The sequence below is a fragment of the Laetiporus sulphureus genome (genome assembly GCF_001632365.1).
Source record: "Laetiporus sulphureus 93-53 unplaced genomic scaffold LAESUscaffold_68, whole genome shotgun sequence".
In the NCBI taxonomy this organism is placed as follows: Eukaryota; Fungi; Basidiomycota; class Agaricomycetes; order Polyporales; family Laetiporaceae; genus Laetiporus; species Laetiporus sulphureus.
In genome coordinates, this window is record NW_024468577.1 from 1 (window position 1) to 23,292 (window position 23,292).

A 23,292-nucleotide genomic window follows, 5' to 3' on the forward strand; every position below is an offset into this window, starting at 1 on the left:
CGGCTACTTTGACTCGGTCATCGATCTCGACCTCCCTTCTCCCTTCGCTAGCAGCGTTTCCGGCTCTCGCACTCCCCCCTCTGACCACCACACTAACTATGCGCCTGTCCGCCCGCCCATCCGCCGCGTAGCCACCATCACTTCGATCCTCAACAGCATGGATGCCCTCTCCTCCCCAAAGGGCAAGCAGCCCACCACCGCAGATTACGAGGACTGGCAAAACCTTAAGGAGCTTTTTGCACGCGCCCTCGATCGATATGACGGTGAGCTCCTTGATCGTCTTCACGCGTGTTTGTCTAAACTCCACCCTTCTCAGCCGACGATATCCCGGAGGCCCTACCACTCCTCCGCGCCGTCATTCGCGAGTGCCATCGCTTCCTCAACGTTCACCCCGATCCCTCCGTTGTGTTCGCCGACCCGCCCGTATGGAGAAATACTCGCTCCCCTGAGACCATGACGCCCACCGATGAGCGTCTCTCTCGCGACTGGGGCTCCGACTTTGACTCGACCATGGACTTTCCGGAGCATCGCTCTCCGTATGTTTGCCCTCTTCCCACCGCCCATGGGCGCTCACTAGTACACAGCACACCGGAGCTCCCCACGGCCTTCCACGCCATGTTCGGCATGGCACTCTACCACATGGGCTCCCTCATCCAATCCGATAAACGCTTCGCTCTCCCGGGCGAGCCTGATGAGCCGTACGACTGGTGGCTCGCCGCACTCGACGTCTTCGAGACCGGCGAGAACCTACCAAGTCGGACCGGCGGACTCGCAGCGATCTCCACCTTCTCGGACATCGCTGAGGACTGGCGTATGGCGATCGCCTGGGGGCGCACGCTCGTCAGTCTTGCCGATGCAAAGGTCACGCATATGAGGGCGCTTGCTCGGCAGGGCGCGCCCGTGGACGAGTACTGCTATCGCCCTAACACATCGCCATTCCCAATGAGCGAGCCAAATTGGCCGCTCGACTCGCCATTTGCCGTGATTGCAGCCGCGCGCCCACCCGTGTCGCGCCGGATGAGCCTGTACTCGGCGAGCGCACATGAAGTGATGACGCTTGCGATGGACCAATTCTCGCGCGGGATCTTCCACATGCCGCATCCGCACTATCCGCACTCGCAAAACCCGCACGCATACAGCCCAGCGTTGCCGGCCACGCCCCGGCGGTCGTTTTCTCCGAGCCCGCATCTATCTGCGCGCCGGATGAGCACTCCGCCAGTCGGCGACACGTCGGCGTCGTTCTCGCGCCCGCGGGAGCTGTTCAACATCGCGACGGACGTGCTGGGGGTGGCGGAGCGGCTGGAGGACGGGACGCAGCGCGCGTACTGGGCGCAATGGGCCGAGTCGGTGCTGACGCAGATGAAGATGGAGGCGGATATGGAGAATTGGCGTGCCTCTCTGGCAGCGGCGCGCGGACGGTGTTGGCTCGTGATGGGAGAGGCGATCGTCGAGCAGCTCGAGGACGCGCTGGAGCGCGGGGAGGAAGGCGTGCTGCGGAGCGAGGAAGCAAAGGAGGCGAGGGAGGACCTCGTCAAGGCGGTGGATTTGTTCGAGCGCGCGAAGGATGCAGAGGCCAAGGCTGGGATCAATTTGATTCCGTTAACGCGAGGCGAGAGGAAGAGTGACGTGAAGGAATTGCTGGCGGAGGCGCTCCTGTCGCGCGCGAATTTGGAGGAGGATGAGGAGAGGAGGGAGGCGCTGTATGCGCGGGCGGCGCGGGAGCTGTGCGAGGCGGGGAGCGCGGTGAGCTTGCCGTCTAGGGAGGAATGGGAGGCGCAGCAGCGAGGAGCGGTGGATGGGGATGGGGACGACAAGATGGATCTGAGTTGAGGCGGGTGGGGTGGTTGAGAAACGTCTCTGCCGCCTTTCTGCTTCCGGACGCCTGCGCCTGATGATTGTATGACCTCTGCACGACACTGACGACCTTCTTGGCTCTTGCTCTGTTGCTCTGAATTCCTCCTGGGCTCTCTGGCGTATATATTTGGGCACACCACTGCGTACCGACATCATACCCTATCCTCTCTCGTCGCATCACATCATATCGCATCACCATTGTATACACATCGTCCCGCCATCGTCACGTCACGCATTCTTCCTCCTCCTACTTGTTGTCGTTCCTCGTTCCTCGATGGGTTATTGGTTATTGGGTTATTTGAATTGATTGTGTGTATAGATAGAGCGAACGGAGCGAAGCGAAAAGTGGTGGACTGATAACTAGTGTACGTAGGTCCGTGCGTGTATTGCGTGGGCACGTGGTAATCAACTCGAGGCTGGTTGGAGACGTGTCTGCGCGCGTGTGTAAGAAGAAAAAAAGCCGATCATCACGGTCGACGTGGCCCTCTCACGCCAGCCCTCGGACTCTGACTAGGACTCGTTGTAGACTTTGTCTGCTGGTGGGTGCTGTTGTTCTGCGCTGGTGGCGACGAGACCGTGTCCGGTCTTTTGCTGCATTGATGGGCATCAACGTTTCAGCGCACCCGCGAGGCAGCGAATGATGCGTTGGTCCCCGGTCGAGAGGCTCGGGTGAATTATCAAATGGAAGAACAAAGCGTGCGAGATCGGGGTCTTGTGCGTTGAAACTTGAGAGCGTCGTCAAATTGTTGGCCGGGCCACAGGTTCGGTGGCTGGACCGGGAATTTTGAAATTGATGGTTGCGTTTCAGGTTTCAGGTTTTTTTGGGCGTTTTGGCTAGGTTGTGGTTGATAGCTGTGTTCTGGGTTCTGGATTCTGGATTCTGGGCTGAGGACTTGGCTTGGGTGGTGCGGACGTGGCTTCGGGCGAGGTGAGGCGGGATGTGTCGTAGTGGGCCTAGGTGAGGAGGAGAGAAGAGGGAGGCGCGCGCAGCGGGAATGTGGAAAAGCCGAAGAGGTGGCTGCTGCGTGGGCACTGAACATGGTCGAGCTCAGCTGGGCGCAGCAGTCGTGATGAATGGTATAGGGAATTTAGGGGTCTGATACTTCAGTTGCATGCTGTAGCTTGGTGCGTAGGTGGCACATATTATGCATATCTGCGTTCGAGTTGACGAGAGAGGGCGCCGCGTCAGAGAGAGTCGATCGGACGCGTTGATTGGCCACGTGGGCTCGAGCCACTGACGCGTTGTGTACGCGATGTTTGGATGCGCGGAGTGGCGCCCGAGGCGGGATACGGTTTATTGGTTCGTTCATGGTGCACGAATGCGCTTGCACTGGGGACAGCGGCGGTGTTCAGTACATGGCTGGCTGTCGCTTGCGGCAGACACAGACCTGTATGATCTGCCTGCGATCCTCGGTACGTTCAATTGTGATGTGACATAGTTGGTGAGCGACAATGTGTAAGAACTACTACGGCATAAGTGGATCCTCGTCATCGTGTTCAATATGATATCTGTGATCTGGATTGTGCTAAATTTGCTACATAGCACAATATGTCTAACGGTAGCAGCGATAAGATCGTTCGATCTTGCAAGATCATATGTTGAAGATTTCGGTTTATCTCAGGCGAAGTGAGTGGGTATTTCAGCTCAAGTACGATCTAATTGTTTCTTTCTAAACTTTTCCTAGGCTTTGATGTTTGGAACAAGGATAATGCTGCCATATCCTTTTGGAAAGTTAAGGAGTTTTTGTGTTTTAGCCGAGGTTTCCGGAAACTGCGTACATCAAAGGAACTGCGTTTCGATACAATATCATCTTGCCCTCTTAGTCGGAGTTGAACGATGTGCAACGAACTAAAGTGAGACGTTGGCGCTCATAGACTGTTCCCGATGCTGACGCGTTTGTCAGGAAAGTACCACGTTTGAGATGACGCTCAGGGAGTCCGGCCAAAGGGACCCGCTTCTGAACGGCGTATGCTACGAAACCTTCAATCCCTAGGCGGTGAGTCTAGTTGACGCATCCGGTGTAGTGCATGACGGATGTGTGATAATGAGTATGCGATCCCATCCGCTGTATTGCGTACTCATCAGAGTATTCCCCGATAGATCCTAGCGCGATATCTTTTTCTTTTCAGGAATAGCGGCTGTAGTGCGTAGCGTCCGTCGTGCAATATCTTCTGTTCCGTCTTGTATCGTGACCTCGAATCATCCAACGCCCGGCGGAACATCTATCCTACGAACGCACCCATCTACGAATCAAGCATGATGCATACGTGCTCGCTGGCAGCGCTGTCGGATACCCGACTTGATCTCTAGCGCAAGGTGAGCACCACATTTGAGATGACGCTCAGAAAGTCCAGCGAAAAGACCCATATCTGAACAGGGAATGCTACGAGATCTTCACTCCGTAGGCCCTGACTCATGCATTGAATTGCCATGTGCCAACTGCGCACTCTAGTCGCTCATACCGATGCCGTTATGATTCGTTCTGCTTTAGTTGACGCATCCGGTGTAGCGCATGACGGGTGTGTGGTAGTGAGTATGTGGTCTCATCCGCTGTACTGCGTACTCATCAGAATACTCCCCAATAGATCCCGCCGCGATTTATATTCTTTCAGGTATAGCGGCTATAGCGTATATCATCCGTCGCTCGGAACATTCGCAGTTCCGTCTTGTATCATGACGTTGAATCATGCAACGCACGTCGGACATCCACCCTGCGAACGCCCTCATCTAACAAATTAGGCATGGTGCATAGGTGCTGCTTGGCAGCGCTGTGGAATGCCCGACTTGGTTCCCAGCGCCAGGTGATCGCTAAAGCCGGTGAAACCCAAGTCTTCCAGATCGGGTCAGCTGACGAACAGCTTCGCAACGACAGTTGCGGTCCACAATGCTTGCGCGTAATGCTGAGCATTTGATGCGGCGTAAGTCGGGGTGCTAAGGATGCCATGTGCTGAGAATGAACCGCACGGGCGATGCTCCACAGCGTTGCTCTGCGACTCCACTGCACGCTCGGAACGAATGGTGTACAGCATCCTGCTGCAGGCCAAGCCTACATAAGAGGGTGCACCTATTGTCTATGCGCAACCATTCACCGCTCACGCAACATGACGCTGACCTCCGGGACGTACACCATACGCAACGTGTACTACAAGACCTACGCCACTCTGAAGAGTGCCGACGAAGCAGCGCGTCTCATTTCGACCCCGCACGGGAATGACGCAGGCCGTATCGTGAGCAGAGTGCTTTTCTCGTTGACGTCTCGCCTGATCATTGCGTGCTGTAGTGGGAGATCAAGTACTTGGCCGATGGGAAGTACACGATTCGCAACCACAAGTTTCAGACATATGCGCATTGCAGCCACCATGCGGTCGCCGACGAGCAGATTGTAGGCTCGACCTATGAACAGGAGTGGGCGATCCAAGAGGAGGCTCAGAAGAACCATTACACGTAGGTCGCTCCAATCAATCTACAAACTGCGCACGAAATGACAATATCCGAAGCATCTCTCCTATTGAAGTGGAAATATTTTGGGGACTGACTAGCGGCGAAGAGGGTACTCCCGTAAGCTGCATTCGTGTTCCACCGGAATGTTTCTCACTGTCATATGGAATCTAGGTTACGCTTCGGAGGCCCTTCACAGACGAAAGCAATCAGTGGATCATTACGGCACACGAGGTCCACAAGCCTGAGTCGTGAGCTCAATGTTTAATGACGTGCCTTCGGTTATCGCTGACAGAACATATAGGAATCACCCGGCGAAGAAATAGGCTGGACGTGCAATGTTTGCCACCATATGTGCCATGAAACGTACCCTGAGCTTGACAGTTCTATGTCAGCACTGATTGTACTAAGAGCGGGTTACCCTGCACCAAATGTTGAGTATATGTCACAGTTCCAACTTGCTGAATGTGGGCATATGCATGTGAGGATGGTTAGGTCAGCGGCCCGACGCCCTGATAGACGCTGTCGTCATACGAATGGAACTCGACATTGTCAATGTTCTGCGCTGACATATCCTATGAGGTCCATCAGATTGTCGTCCGCTTCTTTCATGATTTTGATCATTCACTAGCCTCGGCAGTTCAAACCCTCCGCAGTCACATGCAAAGCAGAGCGTGGTGAGCACGGATTAAGATTCAATGCATGATACCTCACCGATGGAGAAGCGCACCGTGAGGCATAACTCCCGAAAGCTGCTTAACATCGCAGTAATCCGGGGATATCATTCGCTCTACTGATTGTTCTTTTTACTCCGAGCTGCATTGACTCAATGCTGCCCCTGGTAACAGAGCAATATTGAATAGTAAGCCCTCTGGAAGGAAATTTGGAATGGAAGATTTGCCGCAATTCTAGAAACTGCCAGTGGGATGCCCTTGACTCTTGAGAATAAAACAGCAAATCGCTGCAGAAGCATCCAGTGAGCCTCGCTAGCAGTCCAGCCATTGTCGCCGCAATCCAGGTACAACACCATGATGGAAGTCTTCCTCGAGTCCGTAACGGTACACAGGGTGTGCCTTTTCATCGTCTATTTTAGGCGTCTTTTCCGGCGGATCGCCGGAATAATCGATCATGAACGGTAGACTGATCGTCAAATAAATGATGCTAAACTTTACTATATCAGGGAAAGAATGCAGCTATGCGTTATTCGTCTTGTTCGATCTATTGAGAACCACACGGGCGGTTGTGATTGTCCATGTGGTAGCGGCGAGTCGCGACCACTCCGCTGATGCTTCCCCCGCCGGTGCGTCTTTTCTTCCGAGCCATATATTCTGTTGGTGTGAACTATTCTGCCTCTCAGGCTGCAATGAATAGAAACATGCCCGGAAAACGGCTAGCATGATGTACGACGTTTTCGACATTGTTTCCGCCGGAGCTACACTCAATGTGCGATCGCGCGTTCAAGACCACCACATCTGTACCACAATGACATTCGTCCTGCATCGGCCTAGCTCCTATGGCACGCAGCTCTCTATAGCATGCGTTCGGCGGTCGACATTTGCAGCATAGAAGACGGACTACCGGATCATGTATGTGTCAGCGAAATGCCAATGGAATACCGCGAGGCTGTCTCAAACAGAGACCGACCGCATTGTTCTTGCGCCTTCCGACGACATGCCGCTGCAACATGCGCTGTTTCCATTCCGCCATCTGCAGAGTAAATGTGCACCATGAGAGAACCGTAGGCTCGAGATTGCGCACGCATCACCACGCCGTTAGGTTTGTAGGTTTCACTGCTGACATGATGAATGATGATAGCCACTAGTCCCCATGCACTCAGCATTTTAGATATAGGGCTCAGTGACGGAATGCTCCGTCGCACAGCGAGTCACTCGATTGCCAGTGCTTGCACGCTACCACAGAGTGATGTGATACCAATCGCGAAGTCGCAAGTCGATTGTGAAAGGCGATGATGATCATTATCCGGCTCCGACCGTTTCAGCAGCGGCATGAATAACTATCCTGTCATGGTCACTGCGGAAGCACCACAATCCCATTCAAAGGACGTGCGGATACCTCCGCCGCTGCCTTGCCACCTTCTGTCCGACGTGTCCGGAATAGTTCTAACCCAGCTAGTAAGCAGACTGCTCCGATGCAAGACTTGTGATGATCTCGCTGCCTTGTATTTCAATATGATCGACACATGTTCTAGGGATGTCTTGCATGCGTGCTTTCTCGTCGCCACTTGCTTCCACTAATGCCATTTCGTAGAGTGCAGTCCAATGCAAACACATCGGAGGGACGCGTTCAACAAATAAACGCAATTGCAGGCGCCCTTCGCCTAGGATGACGCTTTTGAGTACCGCACCATGGCTGATGAAACACGGTTGCGATGTCCTCCATAGCATCTTCCAGAGCATGTCCTGGGTATCTTTCACAGGGCACGCTTGTAAAGCCCAAAATGAATTTTCACTCTCAAGGCCGTCCTAACATCGCGAAAGGCTACACTTATGAGGCCCTGGGCCGAATGGAGCCAATAAATTATTGAACGGCACGGTATCTGTAACAGTCACTTTGGTAGTAGTCGAACCAGGCTTACTTTCCACCTACCATAGCCGAGTAGAGGCAGAGATTTCGTTGAAGGGACTAGGACAGCGAGGAGCGGTGAAAGTCTGATATATGGAATCATCGATTCGTTTTCCATCGACAACATGCAACAGTCGAAAGCAGCATAGTATGAAGCTCGTTCTTGCTATGCCCTTTACGGTCATCGGACGTGAACATGTCCCGACAATATGTCAGCTCGGGAAGTTGTGCGCTCTTTCTAGCGTTAGCGAAGTTCACGTCTACCGACTGGTAGTCGAAAGCGTTGATTGCATTGCAACCTCCTTCTTCTCCTTATACTAGTTCACAAGTCATTCACCGAGGTGCCAGACCGTTGCGCGAGTACACGATATCTTCATTGGAAGTTCCACAAGGTCTCGACTTGTGATATCTGCGTAAGGATGCTGAGCCTGAACTGCGGAAGCTCTCAGCACTGATTAAGTCACGGGTGTCGCCTGTCATATGGGGGCACTTGGTCTTCTAGCGTTTGTGAGTAGGAGACACGTGAAAAGGAACAACGTACTCAGCAATGTCTTCCGACGACAGCGAGGCTGAAGACTGCAAGTGACGAAAATGGTCACAACTATGGGAAAGGGTGATTAGCAAGTTGGCTTACGATGTCAACAATATTGCCGATGCGGTTACATGGCTTTCTGATGCTATTCAGGGAAGCTCCTCCGAGGCAGTGGGACGTACATCTACTGGGTGCCTCAAGAATGATGCACGCCAACGTACTGCACTCCGCTCTGTTGGAACAACGGCTTTGTCTTCCAGAACGTGTTCATCATGTTGATCCGAGTGTACTAGCATCGGTAGTTTGTTCGGTCCGTCTACCATCTTCAGTTACCTGGATAGCACTCTAGATGACGTGATCGAACGCCGGGACAAAGTCGAATATGCATGTTCGTTGCGCATACAGTCAGAGGTCTGATGTCTCTGGTAAGGCTTTGATGAGAGCCGCCGTAAAAACCCAAGGCGCAAGAATCTTGAGCAAAACCACGCTGACGTCTGAGACCAGACATCACAATCGTGCCTACACATCTGGAGTGAACATACCCAGGAGAACTGGTACACGGTGATTCTGTACGTTTGTGGAATTGAGGGACCGTCCACACCGGAACTGAAGAGTACCGGAGACATGGTCGCACGCCGATTATCTGTCATTAAGCTAATGTCAGGAGTCCTAAAGCGCCAGCCAGGATGAGTATAAAAGACCCACGTTGCAGCGCGATAAAGCCCAACCCACAATCATCTGCTCGCATCCGCACGATCAGACATGGCTATTGAGAGCAACACTTACACCATCCAGAACGCCTACACCCACGGCTACATCACCCTTGCGAACGCCAACGAGGGGACTCCTTTGACTGCTGGAAGCTCGGACAGTGATGCTAACGCACAGGCAAGTGAATATCAGATCTGCTGCCGACTGCATGTATCTCACTTGTACCGTTCAGTGGAAGGTGACCGTGGTGGGGAACGCGCGCTACAAGATCGAAAGCATCAAGTATTCAAGCAAGTTCGCAAACACCGGCTATCCCGGACAGCTGCAGGACGTGGTTGTCTCCAAATCCAACGTTCAGGAATTCAAGATCGTCGAGACCACCACCTCTGGCCAGTATAAGTACGTACTTTGTCGGCGATATATCAAGCTTCGGGAGTGCCGACAATTTTGCAGCATCGTCTTGACCAACAACGACCTCTTCTGGGGCTTCGACAACGGAGAGATCGGTACTCCCGTGAGTGTTCGGCATCACGCTTTGTGGAGGGTTCTGACTGGCTGCTCAATAGGTCACCCTCCGCCAGTACCCCACCGACGCGTCCAACAAGTGGATCTTCGCCAAGGTCTGAGTATGACCTTCCGCAGAAGGGCACCAGCATTGGGCCAGCAGTATGCTGATTTTGAAGCATTGTACTGTTTACGAGAGCTCGTTGAATGGTCGATACTGTTGAATGTAGTTATTCTTGTATGCAATTGTGTTTGACAGGTACCTTTTGCCGTGCCGCATGCTAGGGATGAACACAACGAAGGTGAATATTTTAACGAGGGCGCAGCACACCTCATCAGTAGCTCGCTGGGGCGCCTTCGTTTGCTTGGCACTTAAGCTGACTCATCGATTTTGCATGCTTTGTACTGCGGATATTAGTTTTTCCCTACGATAGAAACATTGTAAAAGGATGGACGACGGCGTTCAATCCAAATGCTACATGAGTTAAAACGTTAGACCTCAAGAAATAAGTCGCCTTCGCTAGCATCTGTACGAAGTGAAGTCTTGGGCTTGAAGTCCGCACGTCATGATGATTGTTGGTCGGAATGAGAAAGGGTGCCTTGAGAGTATTGGATATGCAAACTCCGCTATAGCTGAGAATAGTGCGTGGAGGGACGCGTTCAAGACTTCAAGTTCGGTGGCGATTTGAGCACGGGGAAAGTGATGGGCGCTAGTGACGTGCTCTCGAGCGCTCAAGCGCTTGAGTGCGATGTTTCTTTCGGCGTTTCATCTACTGGTGTCTTTCTGACAGGCACCTTTTCGCATTGTATTCTTGCTGATTTGCAGTAGACATATGCTTGCATGTTCCGGTCAGCAAGACGTCTAAGTCGCCTTTCCACGTCGCCGGGACGATCAGTTCAAGTTAAGTCATATAACGTTAGTAGTGCTCAATCGAACTCTATCTTCAGCTGCGGAATAGCTGGCATGGTCAGCGATGCTGATCTGCTTTTCCACACGGTACGCCTCGACATGTGTCAGGAATATAGTGCACCCATCAGTACCGTGCTCAGTTTTGCCCCGTCAGGCATCCTCTCGGCTTATTCAGATGTACTCCGCCTTGAACTTTCTTTGCACATGAGCGGCTTTCACAGCTGACGGGTATCTGTCCATGCCTTTTAGCTCCGACGGATGCTTCTACTAGTGCGGACTATGTTGCCTTCGCGACGAATGGAAGCATAACAGGCTGATGTGGTTGTATTCCTCATTGCTTCCGCCACTCTCACATGAGACTGCACTGGCTCTCCCGCGCTCTAGACCTCAATGTCTATTCTTGTTCATCCTGCGTCAATTTAGGTTCCCCAAACATGCTACCTGCTGCAGCGCACGTACTCGGCTGACTCGGCACCGTTGTCTAGAAGACGGACCATGGGTCGTGTGTTTGCCAGTGAGATAGTGCAATTCCCGGCGGCTCTGTCAAGCAACGCCCTACTATAGCATGCTTACGCTCTTACGACATTCTGGAATAATTGGACTACGATCGGTTGTCTGCAGATTATGTGCTTACATGTCAGAAGTGCGAGTTTGGCATTGATGCTGTTGGGCGTTGCAGGCTTTACCGCTGACAGCGATGATCGATGATAGCCAATCCGTATGCAGCTTACAGTACCACCATTTCTTTCAGGCGCAGTGGCATAATGCTGCATTGCTTCCTAATTCAAACTTGCGCCCTATTCAATACTTCAAAAACTGTCACAATTTGGTATTATCCTTAATGTCCATCGACGAAGCCGGTGGTGAAAAGTGCCGTTGACAAATATTTAGCTCTAACATGCAACTATGTCGTAAGCCACAATCTCCGATGATCAAGATGAAAGCGCTACGGCCTAATTGAATGGTTGGGTACGTCCCTATCTACTCTAATCAGCCTTCTGTCACACCTGCTCGGAATAATTCCAACTCCGCACGCAGTAGGACGTGCCGCTAAGTGCTGCGTGGCTGATGATCTCGATATCTCCCATTGTGATTTGATCCATAGTTCGAACGCTTGCGTACGATTGAATTGACCGCGTTACAAATGTTTCTCACAGGTTACCCGCGGAGCCGCTCTAAAGTTTGCACAATCGCCGCCGTACTATGGAGTCTGTCTCAATGCGGGTCGTAAATACATAAAAAACCACTGGGCGAATTCACCGAGGTCTTTGCAACCTTCACACAATATGACGCTACCGACTGGAAGATATATCATACGCAATGCCTATTTCAGTACACTGGTCACTTTGAGGAGCGCGGATGTGGACGCTCGCTTGATGTGCACTGCTCACGGAGATGATGAAGGCCGCATCGTGAGTTGGCTAAAGCTAAGCTTCATGGTGTGGTTGCTGAGTACATGCATCGCTAAGTGGGACATCGAGCTCTTAGACAATAAGAGGTACACAATCCGCAATAGCAAGTTTGGAAGATATGCGTTTTGCAGGCACCATTTGGGCGGCGCTGCTGAACAAGTCGTTGCTGCAGAACACGAGCACCAATGGATCATTCAGAAAGAAGCCGCAGAGCGGCAATACACGTATATAGCTGCAGTACTTGATTTGGCATGGACCATGACTAACGACTACGATATTTTCATAGCATCTCCCCCACAGATCAGGATACATTCTGGGGATTTTCCAGCGAGGAAGAAGGCACTCCTGTAAGTATTCCTTTATACTCGCATCCGCAAGGCTGCTCTCATACAGTCCAAGGTTACTCTTACAAGCCCTTATACGGATGAGCGAAACCAGTGGGTGCTCGAGTCCGCATGACGCCAGTGAGTTTAATCCAGCTGTTGATCGAGCTTAAACTGACTATTGCCAGGAGGGACTAAAGTGACGAGGCTTGCTGGGATGAAACTTGACCTGTGGAATAACCGCTTTTTCTTGCATCGCCTGTATGCAAAAGTTGAATTGCCACAGATAGTCCTTTTCCCTACCGTGCTCTTTACGGGCATCGAACACCATGGAACAAGTGTTGTGTTTATATTCAAGCATGGCATCCACCCGGTCAGAAGAACCACGTTGATTCTAACTTCATCGGTCATAGCCAATAAATCCTGCTCAAGGGTCAGGGGTGTAGATTTCCGCACGAGTACAAATCTGGTCCACTATACTGTGTTTATCAAGGTTTAAACCTTCGAAAACCTGAGCGAGGAGACATATCTTGATCGTATAAAACCGTGGGCGGTGTCAGAACAGTCAAGGTACGGCTTCGCGCCGAAAGTACTGCATGTCGTATGTAGATTTTCAACTGCTCTCCAACGGAGCACATGCAATGTGGAACTTCTTAGGTCGTATGCTCCAAGTCGACAACGGAGCCGAAAACGACAAATGATTACAGCCAAAACCATAACCTGGAAAGTTATCCGGTGGAGAAACTCATGCGCCATGCCGAGGTGCCATGAAGGCCTTTGATACATTACAAAAGCACCTTTGAACTGTCGTGTCGCACTTCATGGTGATCATTCAAACGCAGTGGGTGGACCTGTATCAGATGCCTCAAGCATGCAGCATGTCAACAGAACATTGCCCGCTGCATTTCACGTAATCATTCATGAGAAAATGAGGATCGTCCCCTCTACAACAGCATGTTCAATTCTAAGTTGCCTCAATTGCGTGCATTAACGTCGGTGGTTCGTTCGCACCGTACATCGTCTTCAAAACCCTGCTGAGCATCATAATATAGCGTGATCAAACGTCACGACAGATACAACAATAGGCTCGGACCGCACATACAGTTTGAGGCATGGAAGTCCATGTTAATGCCGCATGCGGTGACGGTCGTTGAGAATCACCGTAGAAAATTCGATAGGCGCAGAACTTGACCGATTTCATGTGATCTGGCGCTCACAACCACGCCTTATGTCGACCGCATGCTCCTGCACGCACCAACGATCTGGCTGGGATTATTGAGAACGCTGAACTTGGTTAGTGTGCTATTAATGAACGAGACGTCTGAGGAATAGAAGGCATGTCAATCCGGAGCTGAGCACCGCGTGAGACATGATTGCATACTTGTTTTCTGTCACCAGAAGTATACGTTCATGGCATTGCGGAATCGCAACGTGCTCTTGCGTACGCGTGCGCAGCCACAGGTACCTCACATCTTCTGTCCAAATCCAGGCCTGGTAGGAGTCCCAAAGCGACAGCCAGAAGAGTATAAAAGAACCTACCTCGCAACGCAATAAAGCCCAACCCACAGTCATCTATTCGCATCCGCACGATCAGACATGGCTATCGAGAACGGCACTTACACCATCCAGAACGCCTACACCCACGGCTACATCACCCTCGCGAACAACAACGAGGGGACTCCTCTGAATGCTGGAAGCTCCAGCAGTGATGCTAACGCACAGGCAAGCGAATGTCGAATCTGCAGCAGACTGCATGCATCTCATCTGTTCCTTTTAGTGGAAGGTGACCGCGGTGGGGAACGGACGTTACAAGATCGAAAGCATCAAGTATTCAAGCAAGTTTGCGAACACCGGCTATCCTGGACAATTGCAGGATGCTGTTGTTTCTAAGTCCAACGTTCATGAATTCAAGATCGTTGAGACCACCACCTCTGGCCAGTATAAGTACGTACTTTATTGGATATATATCATGCTTCGGAATACCGACGATTTTGCAGCATCGTCTTGACCAACAACGACCTCTTCTGGGGCTTCGACAACGGAGAGGTCGGCACTTCCGTAAGTTTTCAGTACCATGTCTCATACAGCGTTCGAACTGACCACTCGATAGGTCACCCTCCGCCAGTACCCCACTGACTCGTCCAACAAGTGGGTCTTCGCTAAGGTCTAAGGTCAGCATTCGGCGAGAGCATCAGAAGACCAGTACGCTGGTCTTGTGGTATTGCACTGTGTACGAGAGTTTATTGAGAACTTGATACTATTCGAATGTGACTGTTTTGTATGCGATGCTTGTTGTGCAATATGCCATGTTCCATGTAAGAGACGAATGTCCGCGGAGTGACGTACTAAACCGGCACGTTTGAATGCAACTCTGGGCTGCTTGATCTAATAGGACGTAAATGACATTTCGTCTTTTTCCAAATATGAAGGATATCCCGAACTCCGCGAACAAAATGAGGACCGCGAGCCGCGACGGCGCAAACTCAAAGGCTGAATAAATTAAAATTTCTCAACTTCTATGGAGTGTTCATGCTGGGGTGATATATTCTCGAGTCACACCTACAGATCGCAGGCAGAGACGTCAGTCACCTCGCCTGGAAGGCATGTCAAAAATCCCTTATGAGACAGGATTGAAGACCATTGAAGTCTATCAAGGGACTCGGAGCGATAGCAGTAAGTAAGTAGAAGCACAGCGAGAAATTTCAGCCCACCTCACCGAGGTCCTTTTTCGTGTCTGCTGCATTGTCAAAAAGCACGGTGGATATGTTTTGTGCGTACTGCAACAGCCGACGAAATTCATCACCCTGTTAATACAACTAGTATCCTTTCACCATACACATTGGCAGCTCTGAAGCTCGCTCCCCAGCGAAACAGAGACAAAACATCAATCGCAACAAAAAAAGAAATAAAAGGCATCAAATGGCAGTCATATATTGAAACGCCGGAGTCGCCGAGCTGCGGCTTCCTAAGCTTGGCAGTCGCTTGCGATGTGAGGAAGAGTGAATGGTGTGGGGGGAGAGGTTTCGGCTGGGCGAACGCGTGGTTTGTGCATCCACGCGAGTAGCAGTTCTCGGGGTCTGGATAGAGAGTGTCCGGGGTCCTGGCAACTGTGGCCAGGCTCCTGATTCGCTGGCTGACGATTCAGGGCTTCCGAGCGCGTTTAAGCCGAAACTCTCGAGCGTACAGCGGCTGCGTAGCTGCCTGACGAGGGAGGCACAACTACACCACTGCTACATGCTAAGAAAACAAGGAGTTGGGAGGGTGGGTAAAGAATGCACTACACAGCATTGGTAGCGAATATCGTGGCGATGAGGAAGAGGCGTAGCGCGCGTACGTCAGGTGAGCGCGTCTCTTCCGCTCTTGCCTGCTTAGTAAGCAAGCGTTCGTCCTAGTGCTCGTTTCTCGCGCTTGGACTGAACTTCACTGAAACTGAGCGCTCAAGCGCTCAGCGCCACAGGAATCCAAGCGGCGCACAGCTCTGCCTATTTAGGAATTGCGGTGGTTCGTTCCCAACTTAACGTAGCTCGCGAGCCTTTCCTTCACATCGTGCCGGGAATCTCACCAGCTATCCGTTATTTTCTGGCCGGGAACAATATCCATCGGAATGTCGAGCAATCTTGCGATAGATCGCGATGCACTGATCAAGGCGGCTTTCGAAGGTAGGGACGGAGCACATTTGTTCAAGTTGGACGATGATACTCCACATTCATGCCATACAAGAGATTATGGCGCCTGATCTTATATGCCAGACAGCACCACTAAATAAACGATCTGTCTAGCGAAAGCCTTCGCATACAGCTCTCCATTTCACCCCAAGTTTCCAGTCGGGGCGGCCCTTCTCTCTGAGAATGGTGAAATCATTAAGGGTGCTAGCATCGATTGCGTCTCATCCGGTGAGCTGGGCCTGATCAAATAGCGACCTGAATGCATATTAAACGGAAAGAAATCATAGGCGCTGTCTGTGCGGAAAGGACTGCCATTGTGAAGGCCGTGGTGAGCCGGCTTCTTTTCTCAATCTGCTTAATAGAATCAAATTCATTGGTCACAGAGTGAGGGGATCCGATCCTTCGCGGCCATAGCCATTGTCAGGTAAGCGTCTTCAAATCTAGTAAACAGGCACACAGCGAATGTCGACAATGCTTGTCCTCACAAAGCGACGTTCCACGGCCAATCAGTCCATGTGGACTGTGTCGTCAAGTCATGCAGGAGTTCTGTGCCTTTGAGATGCCGGTTCTGATGGCTCCTGCTGATTACGAGGAACGCCGGAGCTCGGGGGACGAGACAGGCGGGGCGAGCATCTTGAGCATCCGCGAGTTGATACATATCTGCGAGCCGGAGATCTCTTACCGTCTTGTTGGAGGCGAGTCTCACTAGCTTGTATATCCCGTGGAAGTGATACACATGGGCGACGAATCTATTCACTAGTACTTTGTCTAAGGATGGTGTCACTCGGCACGGTAGATGAGCAACTTGAATACTAAAGAACAGAGAGTCTGCCAATCTGATGGTGCATCGTATGCTTGTGGATCAGTTGTATATATGGCAGACAAGACAAACGGTCACCTGCACATGCAAATATATGTAGCAGCTAAGAGGAGCAATGAGCGATAAAAGATCGAGTACATGCGAATCCTGCTAGGCAGCAGCCACATCACGGGTTCGATATAGGCAAAGAAGTACGGACGCATCAAAACCCATACTGTCCGTACCCTCCGCTATAATTGCTGCTGAACCCACCGCCACCGCTTCTGAAAGCAAATCCTCCACCGCCAAACTGCGCAAAGATATCGTTCAGGTCCATGCCGTGCATGCCGTTCATACCGCCCATCGAGTCCATCACATCTTCGTCATCGCCCATGTCGTAACGCTGCCGGCGGTGCGGATCCGACAGCACAGAGTGTGCCTCAACGACGAGCTTGAACTTCTCCTCTTCACCGCCCTAGTCAAAAACGAATCAGTAAACAGGCGACCGGCGCATGAGTGGGATGCAGATCGCTACCTTGTCTGGATGGTGCTTGAGACTCTCCCGCCTGTAGGCCTTCTTAATCTCCACCTCCGTCGCTTCCTTCGAAACACCTGTCGCCACTTTGAGTATCGGGTGAAGGTTAAGCCTTGTGGCGCACGTACCGAGGATTTTGTAGTAGTCCTTTGATTTGCTCCGTTTGAGCGCCAGCTCGGCCTTCTTGAGCTCAGACCGCAATGCTTTCACGTCCGCATCGTTGCCTTCGAACTCGGCCTGCTCGATGGCCGACTTGAAGTCGGCTATCGCGGTGTCGTATTTTTCCAAATGCAAATTGATGCGAGCGCGCGTACGGAGCGCTTTGAACGATGCAGGGTATAAGCGAAGAGATTCTTCGGTGTCTTGAAGAGCCTCTTCGTATTGCTCGAGCTATGGCCACCGAAATACGAAATTAAGCGCCAAGGGATGCTAGGGTTCCGAGTACACCTACGGACCTTCACTAGTGTCGTGGCGCGGTTCGACAGGAGGATAGCGCGGATCTGTCCACCGTTCCCTTCCTTATCCTCCTCACCGATGCGCTGAGCAATCATGTCAATGATCGCCGACTAGCCTAAAAGCAATCTCCTCACATCAAGCGCCTCGGAATACCTTTCGGTGGCTTCCTGCAAGCGGCCGGCCTTGAAGGCAACGTTGCCCTCCTCCTTCAATCGTTCAACGTCCTTAATCCGCTTCCGTAATCGTTGAGCGACTTCGTGTCCGGGGTCCAGACGCAGAGCAGACTGCACATGCTGTAGTGCCTGCGCGGTCTTTGCAGTCAGGAAGAGGACCAACCCTCGGAGGGCCAGTACATCTGGTGAGGTGGGCTCCAGGCGCAGTGCTTCACTGGAGAGCGCGACGCCATCGATGAGGGTGCAAGCGTACGCAAGGGCGCCACACAACTCACCTGGCCGCGACGCCAGCCGCATCCCAGTTTTTCCGTGCCAGCTCAAGCTCAATTCGTCCCAATTTCCACTGTATTGGTATATCTCCTCCTTCCGCTTCGATGGCCTGCACGCACTTGTCCAGCGCAAGCCGCGCCATCGCCCAGTCCTGCCTGCTCTTTGCGCCCTGAAAGTTCCGTAGATGCGCCTCCAGTTCGAGAACCTTCTTTTGCAGTTGCAACGCTGCCGTATTGTTAGGCTCGAGATCAAGCACAGCGCGAAGAGTCGACAGAGCTGGTGTTGTCGACCCAGTGGATAGCTGACAACGAGCTAGACGGATCAGTGTCTTCGCTGACGGAGATTCTGATTGAAGATTGGCCGCTTGTTGGCAGTCCGAGAGAGCAAGCTTGAATTTCTTCAGGGCCATGTAGGCCGCAGCTCGATTTGTGAGATACGTCGGCTCTGCGGGATTTAACACTGATGGCGGCGCATGAAGAAGAGTCATAGAAGATGCAGGTTTAATCTATTCACCGATAGCCCTAGAATATGATTCTATGGCATCCGTAAATCGCTTCGATCTGAAAGCGGTATTGCCCTTTTCCTTGACCTTCTCCGCGAGCTTGATTAGGTCCTCCTCGAGCTCAGGCTGCACGTCTACTGTCTCCAATTGTTCAGCATGATCAACGTCAGGCTGGTCGACCTCCATAGGGCTTTCATATCTGCCCATGCGCTCAATTGGAGCATCGCAAGGCATGATAATAGAATTACGTACCCGTCACTGCCAGTCCGGCTGCTGCTGGCTGCTGCGGCCTTCGCCTGTTGCCTCCTTCTTGCCTGCTTCGTCTTCTTGTTCACCATATTTCGAGTAATTTGGGTCGACAGCGACGGAGTCTTGCTAGGAGCAACGAGGCAGGACGAGACCACTGAGCCGTATGGGCGGAACGAGGAAAGGATGAAATAAGCGCCCGTCTCCGCTTTGCCACAGGCGCGCCTGCCGCGTCGCGTCCGCGACGACCACGCGTGTTCGGGCTGTTTCCATGCGTTCCGCCAAATTGTGACACTTACATATGCGTCTCGCTAGCTGCAAGTCGAAGGAAGGTCAGTCGTGAATGATGCTGCTATGGACGTACGAAATGTGTCGTTTCTCATCCCTGGTCTACTATTAGTAGTAGAATCCCGGGTTGTGAATACCTTTCTTTTTCCGAGAATTGCGGAACAAACATCGACTAAATTTCCGCTTCGTAAAGTTATCGAACATCGAACACTGCGTTCATCTGGCAACAAGTTCCGCCCGTTCAGACAGAGGAACAAACAGCTAGTCAATTATTGCTATCACTTCCATGGCATGCAGAACGATTCAAGATGATGAAAATCGGTTCCAAGAGCGTGGATTGCTAATGCCAAGACGACTGAAATGGGTCAACGTATGCACAGATCGCTTATATGTACATGGTACTTTTACTTCGGAGCATGTTGGTCTGCTGCCCGACCGGAAGATCCAAGATCGACGTGGTCAAGCACGCGCTGCACAAGACGGCAAGGAGCATTCCGGCGCATCCAGTTCGTTTATCGGCGATAGAGTAGTACGTGCTAATTATATCGATGCCCTGCACACCTCCGACGGATACCCGACGGGGACCTTGAATTCTCGGACATAACATAAGTGCATGTGCACTTCAGTACGCATAGAGGGGACCTACCATTATTACCTGTAGTCCTCCTCAACCCTGGGTTCGGCAAAGGTATTAACATACTAATACAACTATGAACACGATGACTCTATGAGTGACAGATATTGCGTGAGTATGCGAGCCGGACCTGCTTGAGTGTCCACTCATACTCACACAGACGCAAATCACCGATGAGTGATTAGAACCAATGAATTCTTCGGTCATGCACTGGCATGAGCATTAGTCAGTTTGCCGAAGTTGCATCGCTCACTTGAAAGGTAGTTCATAAAACGTGAACTCCAAGCCACTCAGTTCGAACTGATCAACCCTTTATGCGTGCAAAAACATCACATCACAAGATTGTTTCCCTGATCGTCGAGCAACATCACATACCTCAGAATGGCAGACTTCACCTTGACATCCAGACAGGCTCTGCGATCGACAGCTAGCTGCAACGCTTTCAGGTAGCCTGCATCTAGCCATGCATGTGGAACCATCGGACTGCGGACTTTATCTCTGGCCTGACATAGAGACCGTCTTCGAAAGAGTCGACAATGGGGCATGGACTGATATCGCACCTTAATGATGAAAGACTGGCCATTCTCATTGAAATCGTGTGAGACATTTGCAATATGCGCGCCTCTGACGGAAACGTCCAGTCTAATTTTGCAAATCTCCAGCATCGTATCCAGAGGATTATCTTGAAGACCGGATAACTTGCATCAGCGGAAGTAGCAGTATGGGGCTGGTAATGCGAATACCAATATCGAATCTGAATGATACCCTGCGTCGGAGCAGAACAGGCACAAGGTGTATATATACGTCGACATGAGGTATAACCTTCGATGCTATTCCTTGGATATACGTGTTGATTTCGAACCGCGGCAGATTGATTAAATGCCCGCAAATCGTTGTACTGATGTTCTCGACTTTCAGCAAAATGGGCACCTGGGTTTCCTTGGTGATGTATTGGTTTATGACGGCTCGAAAATCGTGATTGACTGGATTGAAAGGCCGGAGTTTCCACTGAAGTTTGTGTTCCACCTTTTTTCCTGGGGCAGATTTCAAGTCCTGCATGTAGTCATAACTTCAGTATTCGCATCAGACCATTATTGAAGAGTGATTTTCAAACCTTAACTTCGGCGGCACCGATCTGGAAGCGGAGATATCATCGTTAGCAACCGTTTCACGTCATTCCTTCGAATGACAACCTTGGAATTACCGACGTATATACCAATCGTCATAGAAGCTCTGAGATTGAGGCAGGAGACATTCGTCACATCGATAATTACCGACGAGCGTATGAATTGCCCGAAGGTATCCCGGCCGCTCCCTGTGATCTGGAGATTTCTCAAGGTGATACCTTCTCGGAAGGAATGAAGACCTGCCAGAGATTTCAAGTAAACCATTTCTCAACATACCCCGAACAGATGACACATACTTTCGAAGACTAAAGGCTTCCGCCACACGTAGTGGTACTCATATTGTGGAAGAGCTGCAGTGATGGGGGAGTCCTCAGGATAGAGCTTAAATCTTCCAATCTCCACAGTGACTTCGACAGCATTATTGTAAAGCACCGTGGCAGCAAAGATATCGAAACTATGGTTTCAGTTAGATGTTGTTGCTGAAGGTCGAAAATAGAAACAGCTTACGCAGTATTGTCCCTCATACGTAGGATCGCGGAAAGATCCTGAGAGCTTGACCTGAATGGGGCCTGTACCTGCAAGATCGCGATTACTACATTTCGATGTTTCACCAAAAGTGGTTCGAGGAATTCTAGGCAGTAGGGAGGCAACCGTTCCCATCGTAATGTTACGGCGAGACCGTCTTCTTCGTCATCAAATCTGCAAGTCTGATGTCAGCATGGAACCACGACATCAATCTGACTATCAATAAAAAAGCAGACTTTTGTTCCACTGAAGTCAGAGTCAGAATCGATTTGTCTTCGAATGGCAGTCTATTCGCGCCGGATTCTGGTGGAGGAGGATAGGGTGTGATCTGCAACAGTACTTCTATGTAAGCCAGCAAGGCACCTTTAAATAATCCTGATTCCTGACCTTCCAGAGAGAGTGACGGTCTTTCGATGGAAGATGAAGCTCGATCTTATGATCATACTCATTAGTAAAACTGCCGGCGCATTTCGTGGGACTATTCACCGGTGCACCGTTGTCATCGTTCGGCAACCTCCAGGACATGTCTCGGTGATCATTATGCACAATACTGAGGTGATTGCCATTGAGAGGCCTTGCGCCAATATGCGGTGTGCCTTACCTGTATACATCTTCTCCACATGAGATTGGGTCCTCCTTTTTGATAATCCACCACTGAAAGTTTTCTCTGTTACTACTGAAGACAGGTGCACCGGGAGATCGAGTATAATCCGACACTGCATATCGGGAGTGCGCGACATTCTTGATTTTATAGCGTTGGTGGGCATCTGTCGTATTGCCAGGTTCTGCAGGGACTAATAGCCACTGTCAAGTATATCATGAAGGCGTCAGCGAAAGGCTAACATGCAAATCTGAGTTTCATTACTTTCGCTGCGTCAATGATACGGTTACGTTCCGAGAGGGCACCCGTCAAGCCAGCACCATCACTGTCTTCCTCGATTCTTGCGTAGTATGGCGAGGACGCATTCATAATGGTGAAGATCCCGGAGAGTGCCATTTCTGAAGTGTATGTGTATCACTATGAAGACGTTTGCTGCTCGTTTGCGCACAGCCTTCAAGACCACAGAGTCGGAATATGCCGGCCGCACAGCACTGATCATAAACCTTGATTCGTGCACATAGCTGACCGTTCTAAGATACCGATATCTTCGTGTTGAGCTTCGCATGACCGCTAAACTAGCTGCAATCAATATATGAAAGACGAACACGGCATGGTAAATGTGAACATGCATGCCATTGGTTGCTATCAGAGGTATCTCAGATGCGACGTTTCATGCACCTCCGCGTCAACGCTCTGCTCCTGTATTGCTACAAACAAATCCAGCACCGAGTGAGTGCATCTGTCAATCAGAAGTGGCTAGACGTTACGCTGATTGCCCCAGGCAGAACATCTGCAAGAGTTTATGAGTGCAATCTAATAAGAGGTGGAGGCGCAGATAATATTCTTCATCTGAGCCTGAACGGCGAGTTTTGTAGAGTCCACATACAAGCGATCGGGTTGTGGACGAGTCCACTGCGTGTTGGGGTCAGATATTGCCAGCACCTGAGATGCGGCTGACGCAACTTCCACCCAAATCTTGATCACAGTCGCCACCGGAAGATATAGACCGGATCGCACCTAACGTCAACTTGAAGTCTAGGTATAACTACTACGCACTGGCGGGGCGCGACGTTTGGTGAGATATAGCCGCTAGCTAGGGCTACATTTCTAGCTGGATTGTAGAATAAAAATATTTGGCAAATCTCAGAAAATAACATATTCGGCGGGATTCAATGTGCAACACTATGCCGGTCGATCATGCCC

At 51.2% G+C, this 23,292-nt stretch overlaps 9 protein-coding genes across 9 annotated transcripts; 6 read left to right on the plus strand and 3 right to left on the minus strand.

The window, feature by feature from the left end:
* Positions 1 to 612: 612 nt before the first annotated feature.
* Positions 613 to 2,122, plus strand: LAESUDRAFT_731681 (uncharacterized protein; the record flags this gene model as incomplete). The annotated part of the gene is made up of 1 exon (XM_040910090.1): positions 613 to 2,122. One exon carries the CDS (start codon positions 616 to 618, stop codon positions 1,828 to 1,830), a length of 1,215 nt encoding a protein of 404 aa, XP_040758704.1. The 3' UTR covers positions 1,831 to 2,122.
* A 61-nt stretch (positions 2,123 to 2,183) lies between these two features.
* LAESUDRAFT_731682 (uncharacterized protein) lies at positions 2,184 to 3,003 on the minus strand. Its single transcript, XM_040910091.1, has one exon. It carries the CDS (start codon positions 2,892 to 2,894, stop codon positions 2,532 to 2,534), a length of 363 nt encoding a protein of 120 aa, XP_040758705.1. The 5' UTR covers positions 2,895 to 3,003; the 3' UTR covers positions 2,184 to 2,531.
* A 1,742-nt stretch (positions 3,004 to 4,745) lies between these two features.
* Positions 4,746 to 5,652, plus strand: LAESUDRAFT_816156 (uncharacterized protein). The gene is made up of 5 exons (XM_040914750.1): positions 4,746 to 5,082; positions 5,136 to 5,299; positions 5,353 to 5,413; positions 5,468 to 5,544; positions 5,598 to 5,652. The coding sequence occupies exons 1-5, from the start codon at positions 4,825 to 4,827 to the stop codon at positions 5,617 to 5,619; spliced, it is 582 nt and encodes a 193-aa protein (XP_040758706.1). The 5' UTR covers positions 4,746 to 4,824; the 3' UTR covers positions 5,620 to 5,652.
* Positions 5,653 to 9,133: 3,481 nt separating this feature from the next.
* On the plus strand, positions 9,134 to 9,885 carry LAESUDRAFT_731685 (uncharacterized protein). Its single transcript, XM_040910092.1, has 4 exons — positions 9,134 to 9,296; positions 9,352 to 9,518; positions 9,573 to 9,633; positions 9,686 to 9,885. The coding sequence occupies exons 1-4, from the start codon at positions 9,171 to 9,173 to the stop codon at positions 9,743 to 9,745; spliced, it is 414 nt and encodes a 137-aa protein (XP_040758707.1). The 5' UTR covers positions 9,134 to 9,170; the 3' UTR covers positions 9,746 to 9,885.
* A 1,934-nt stretch (positions 9,886 to 11,819) lies between these two features.
* On the plus strand, positions 11,820 to 12,404 carry LAESUDRAFT_717773 (uncharacterized protein; the record flags this gene model as incomplete). The annotated part of the gene is made up of 4 exons (XM_040907365.1): positions 11,820 to 12,031; positions 12,077 to 12,169; positions 12,232 to 12,292; positions 12,324 to 12,404. The coding sequence occupies 4 exons, from the start codon at positions 11,820 to 11,822 to the stop codon at positions 12,402 to 12,404; spliced, it is 447 nt and encodes a 148-aa protein (XP_040758708.1).
* A 1,431-nt stretch (positions 12,405 to 13,835) lies between these two features.
* LAESUDRAFT_752893 (uncharacterized protein) lies at positions 13,836 to 14,593 on the plus strand. Its single transcript, XM_040911751.1, has 4 exons — positions 13,836 to 13,990; positions 14,046 to 14,212; positions 14,266 to 14,326; positions 14,379 to 14,593. Exons 1-4 carry the CDS (start codon positions 13,865 to 13,867, stop codon positions 14,436 to 14,438), a joined length of 414 nt encoding a protein of 137 aa, XP_040758709.1. The 5' UTR covers positions 13,836 to 13,864; the 3' UTR covers positions 14,439 to 14,593.
* Positions 14,594 to 15,747: 1,154 nt separating this feature from the next.
* On the plus strand, positions 15,748 to 16,679 carry LAESUDRAFT_731690 (cytidine deaminase). Its single transcript, XM_040910093.1, has 5 exons — positions 15,748 to 15,927; positions 16,048 to 16,161; positions 16,221 to 16,261; positions 16,317 to 16,357; positions 16,423 to 16,679. Exons 1-5 carry the CDS (start codon positions 15,873 to 15,875, stop codon positions 16,640 to 16,642), a joined length of 471 nt encoding a protein of 156 aa, XP_040758710.1. The 5' UTR covers positions 15,748 to 15,872; the 3' UTR covers positions 16,643 to 16,679.
* A 276-nt stretch (positions 16,680 to 16,955) lies between these two features.
* LAESUDRAFT_664816 (DnaJ-domain-containing protein) lies at positions 16,956 to 18,854 on the minus strand (the record flags this gene model as incomplete). Its single annotated transcript, XM_040905153.1, has 7 exons — positions 16,956 to 17,207; positions 17,268 to 17,344; positions 17,396 to 17,657; positions 17,723 to 17,806; positions 17,858 to 18,110; positions 18,172 to 18,625; positions 18,680 to 18,854. 7 exons carry the CDS (start codon positions 18,852 to 18,854, stop codon positions 16,956 to 16,958), a joined length of 1,557 nt encoding a protein of 518 aa, XP_040758711.1.
* A 679-nt stretch (positions 18,855 to 19,533) lies between these two features.
* Positions 19,534 to 22,774, minus strand: LAESUDRAFT_708076 (uncharacterized protein). Its single transcript, XM_040906675.1, has 17 exons — positions 22,723 to 22,774; positions 22,354 to 22,668; positions 22,090 to 22,292; positions 21,975 to 22,038; positions 21,876 to 21,920; positions 21,725 to 21,816; positions 21,471 to 21,662; positions 21,260 to 21,417; positions 21,030 to 21,202; positions 20,951 to 20,971; positions 20,580 to 20,889; positions 20,397 to 20,518; positions 20,212 to 20,339; positions 20,090 to 20,146; positions 19,993 to 20,033; positions 19,849 to 19,927; positions 19,534 to 19,787 (listed from the first exon to the last, which is right to left on the minus strand). Exons 2-15 carry the CDS (start codon positions 22,483 to 22,485, stop codon positions 20,018 to 20,020), a joined length of 1,713 nt encoding a protein of 570 aa, XP_040758712.1. The 5' UTR covers positions 22,486 to 22,668; positions 22,723 to 22,774; the 3' UTR covers positions 19,534 to 19,787; positions 19,849 to 19,927; positions 19,993 to 20,017.
* Between the last annotated feature and the right edge of the window lie 518 nt (positions 22,775 to 23,292).

What these genes read in the sequence shown, in the direction of transcription:
- LAESUDRAFT_731690 (XM_040910093.1), top strand. Translation starts at nt 15,873, where the DNA reads ATGTCGAGCAATCTTGCGATAGATCGCGATGCACTGATCAAGGCGGCT. An exon ending in GATCAAGGCGGCTTTCGAAG is followed by an intron (nt 15,928 to 16,047) that starts GTAGGGACGGAG and finishes CGATCTGTCTAG; the next exon opens with CGAAAGCCTTCGCATACAGC. An exon ending in CTGCCATTGTGAAGGCCGTG is followed by an intron (nt 16,262 to 16,316) that starts GTGAGCCGGCTT and finishes CATTGGTCACAG; the next exon opens with AGTGAGGGGATCCGATCCTT.
- LAESUDRAFT_731682 (XM_040910091.1), bottom strand. Translation starts at nt 2,894, where the DNA reads ATGTTCAGTGCCCACGCAGCAGCCACCTCTTCGGCTTTTCCACATTCC.
- LAESUDRAFT_731685 (XM_040910092.1), top strand. Translation starts at nt 9,171, where the DNA reads ATGGCTATTGAGAGCAACACTTACACCATCCAGAACGCCTACACCCAC. An exon ending in ACAGTGATGCTAACGCACAG is followed by an intron (nt 9,297 to 9,351) that starts GCAAGTGAATAT and finishes TGTACCGTTCAG; the next exon opens with TGGAAGGTGACCGTGGTGGG. An exon ending in ACCACCTCTGGCCAGTATAA is followed by an intron (nt 9,519 to 9,572) that starts GTACGTACTTTG and finishes ACAATTTTGCAG; the next exon opens with CATCGTCTTGACCAACAACG.
- LAESUDRAFT_816156 (XM_040914750.1), top strand. Translation starts at nt 4,825, where the DNA reads ATGCTCCACAGCGTTGCTCTGCGACTCCACTGCACGCTCGGAACGAAT. An exon ending in GGAATGACGCAGGCCGTATC is followed by an intron (nt 5,083 to 5,135) that starts GTGAGCAGAGTG and finishes TGCGTGCTGTAG; the next exon opens with TGGGAGATCAAGTACTTGGC. An exon ending in GCTCAGAAGAACCATTACAC is followed by an intron (nt 5,300 to 5,352) that starts GTAGGTCGCTCC and finishes CAATATCCGAAG; the next exon opens with CATCTCTCCTATTGAAGTGG.
- LAESUDRAFT_708076 (XM_040906675.1), bottom strand. Translation starts at nt 22,485, where the DNA reads ATGGCACTCTCCGGGATCTTCACCATTATGAATGCGTCCTCGCCATAC. An exon ending in GTATCATTGACGCAGCGAAA is followed by an intron (nt 22,293 to 22,353) that starts GTAATGAAACTC and finishes TATACTTGACAG; the next exon opens with TGGCTATTAGTCCCTGCAGA. An exon ending in ACCGTCACTCTCTCTGGAAG is followed by an intron (nt 21,817 to 21,875) that starts GTCAGGAATCAG and finishes GTACTGTTGCAG; the next exon opens with ATCACACCCTATCCTCCTCC.
- LAESUDRAFT_752893 (XM_040911751.1), top strand. Translation starts at nt 13,865, where the DNA reads ATGGCTATCGAGAACGGCACTTACACCATCCAGAACGCCTACACCCAC. An exon ending in GCAGTGATGCTAACGCACAG is followed by an intron (nt 13,991 to 14,045) that starts GCAAGCGAATGT and finishes TGTTCCTTTTAG; the next exon opens with TGGAAGGTGACCGCGGTGGG. An exon ending in ACCACCTCTGGCCAGTATAA is followed by an intron (nt 14,213 to 14,265) that starts GTACGTACTTTA and finishes ACGATTTTGCAG; the next exon opens with CATCGTCTTGACCAACAACG.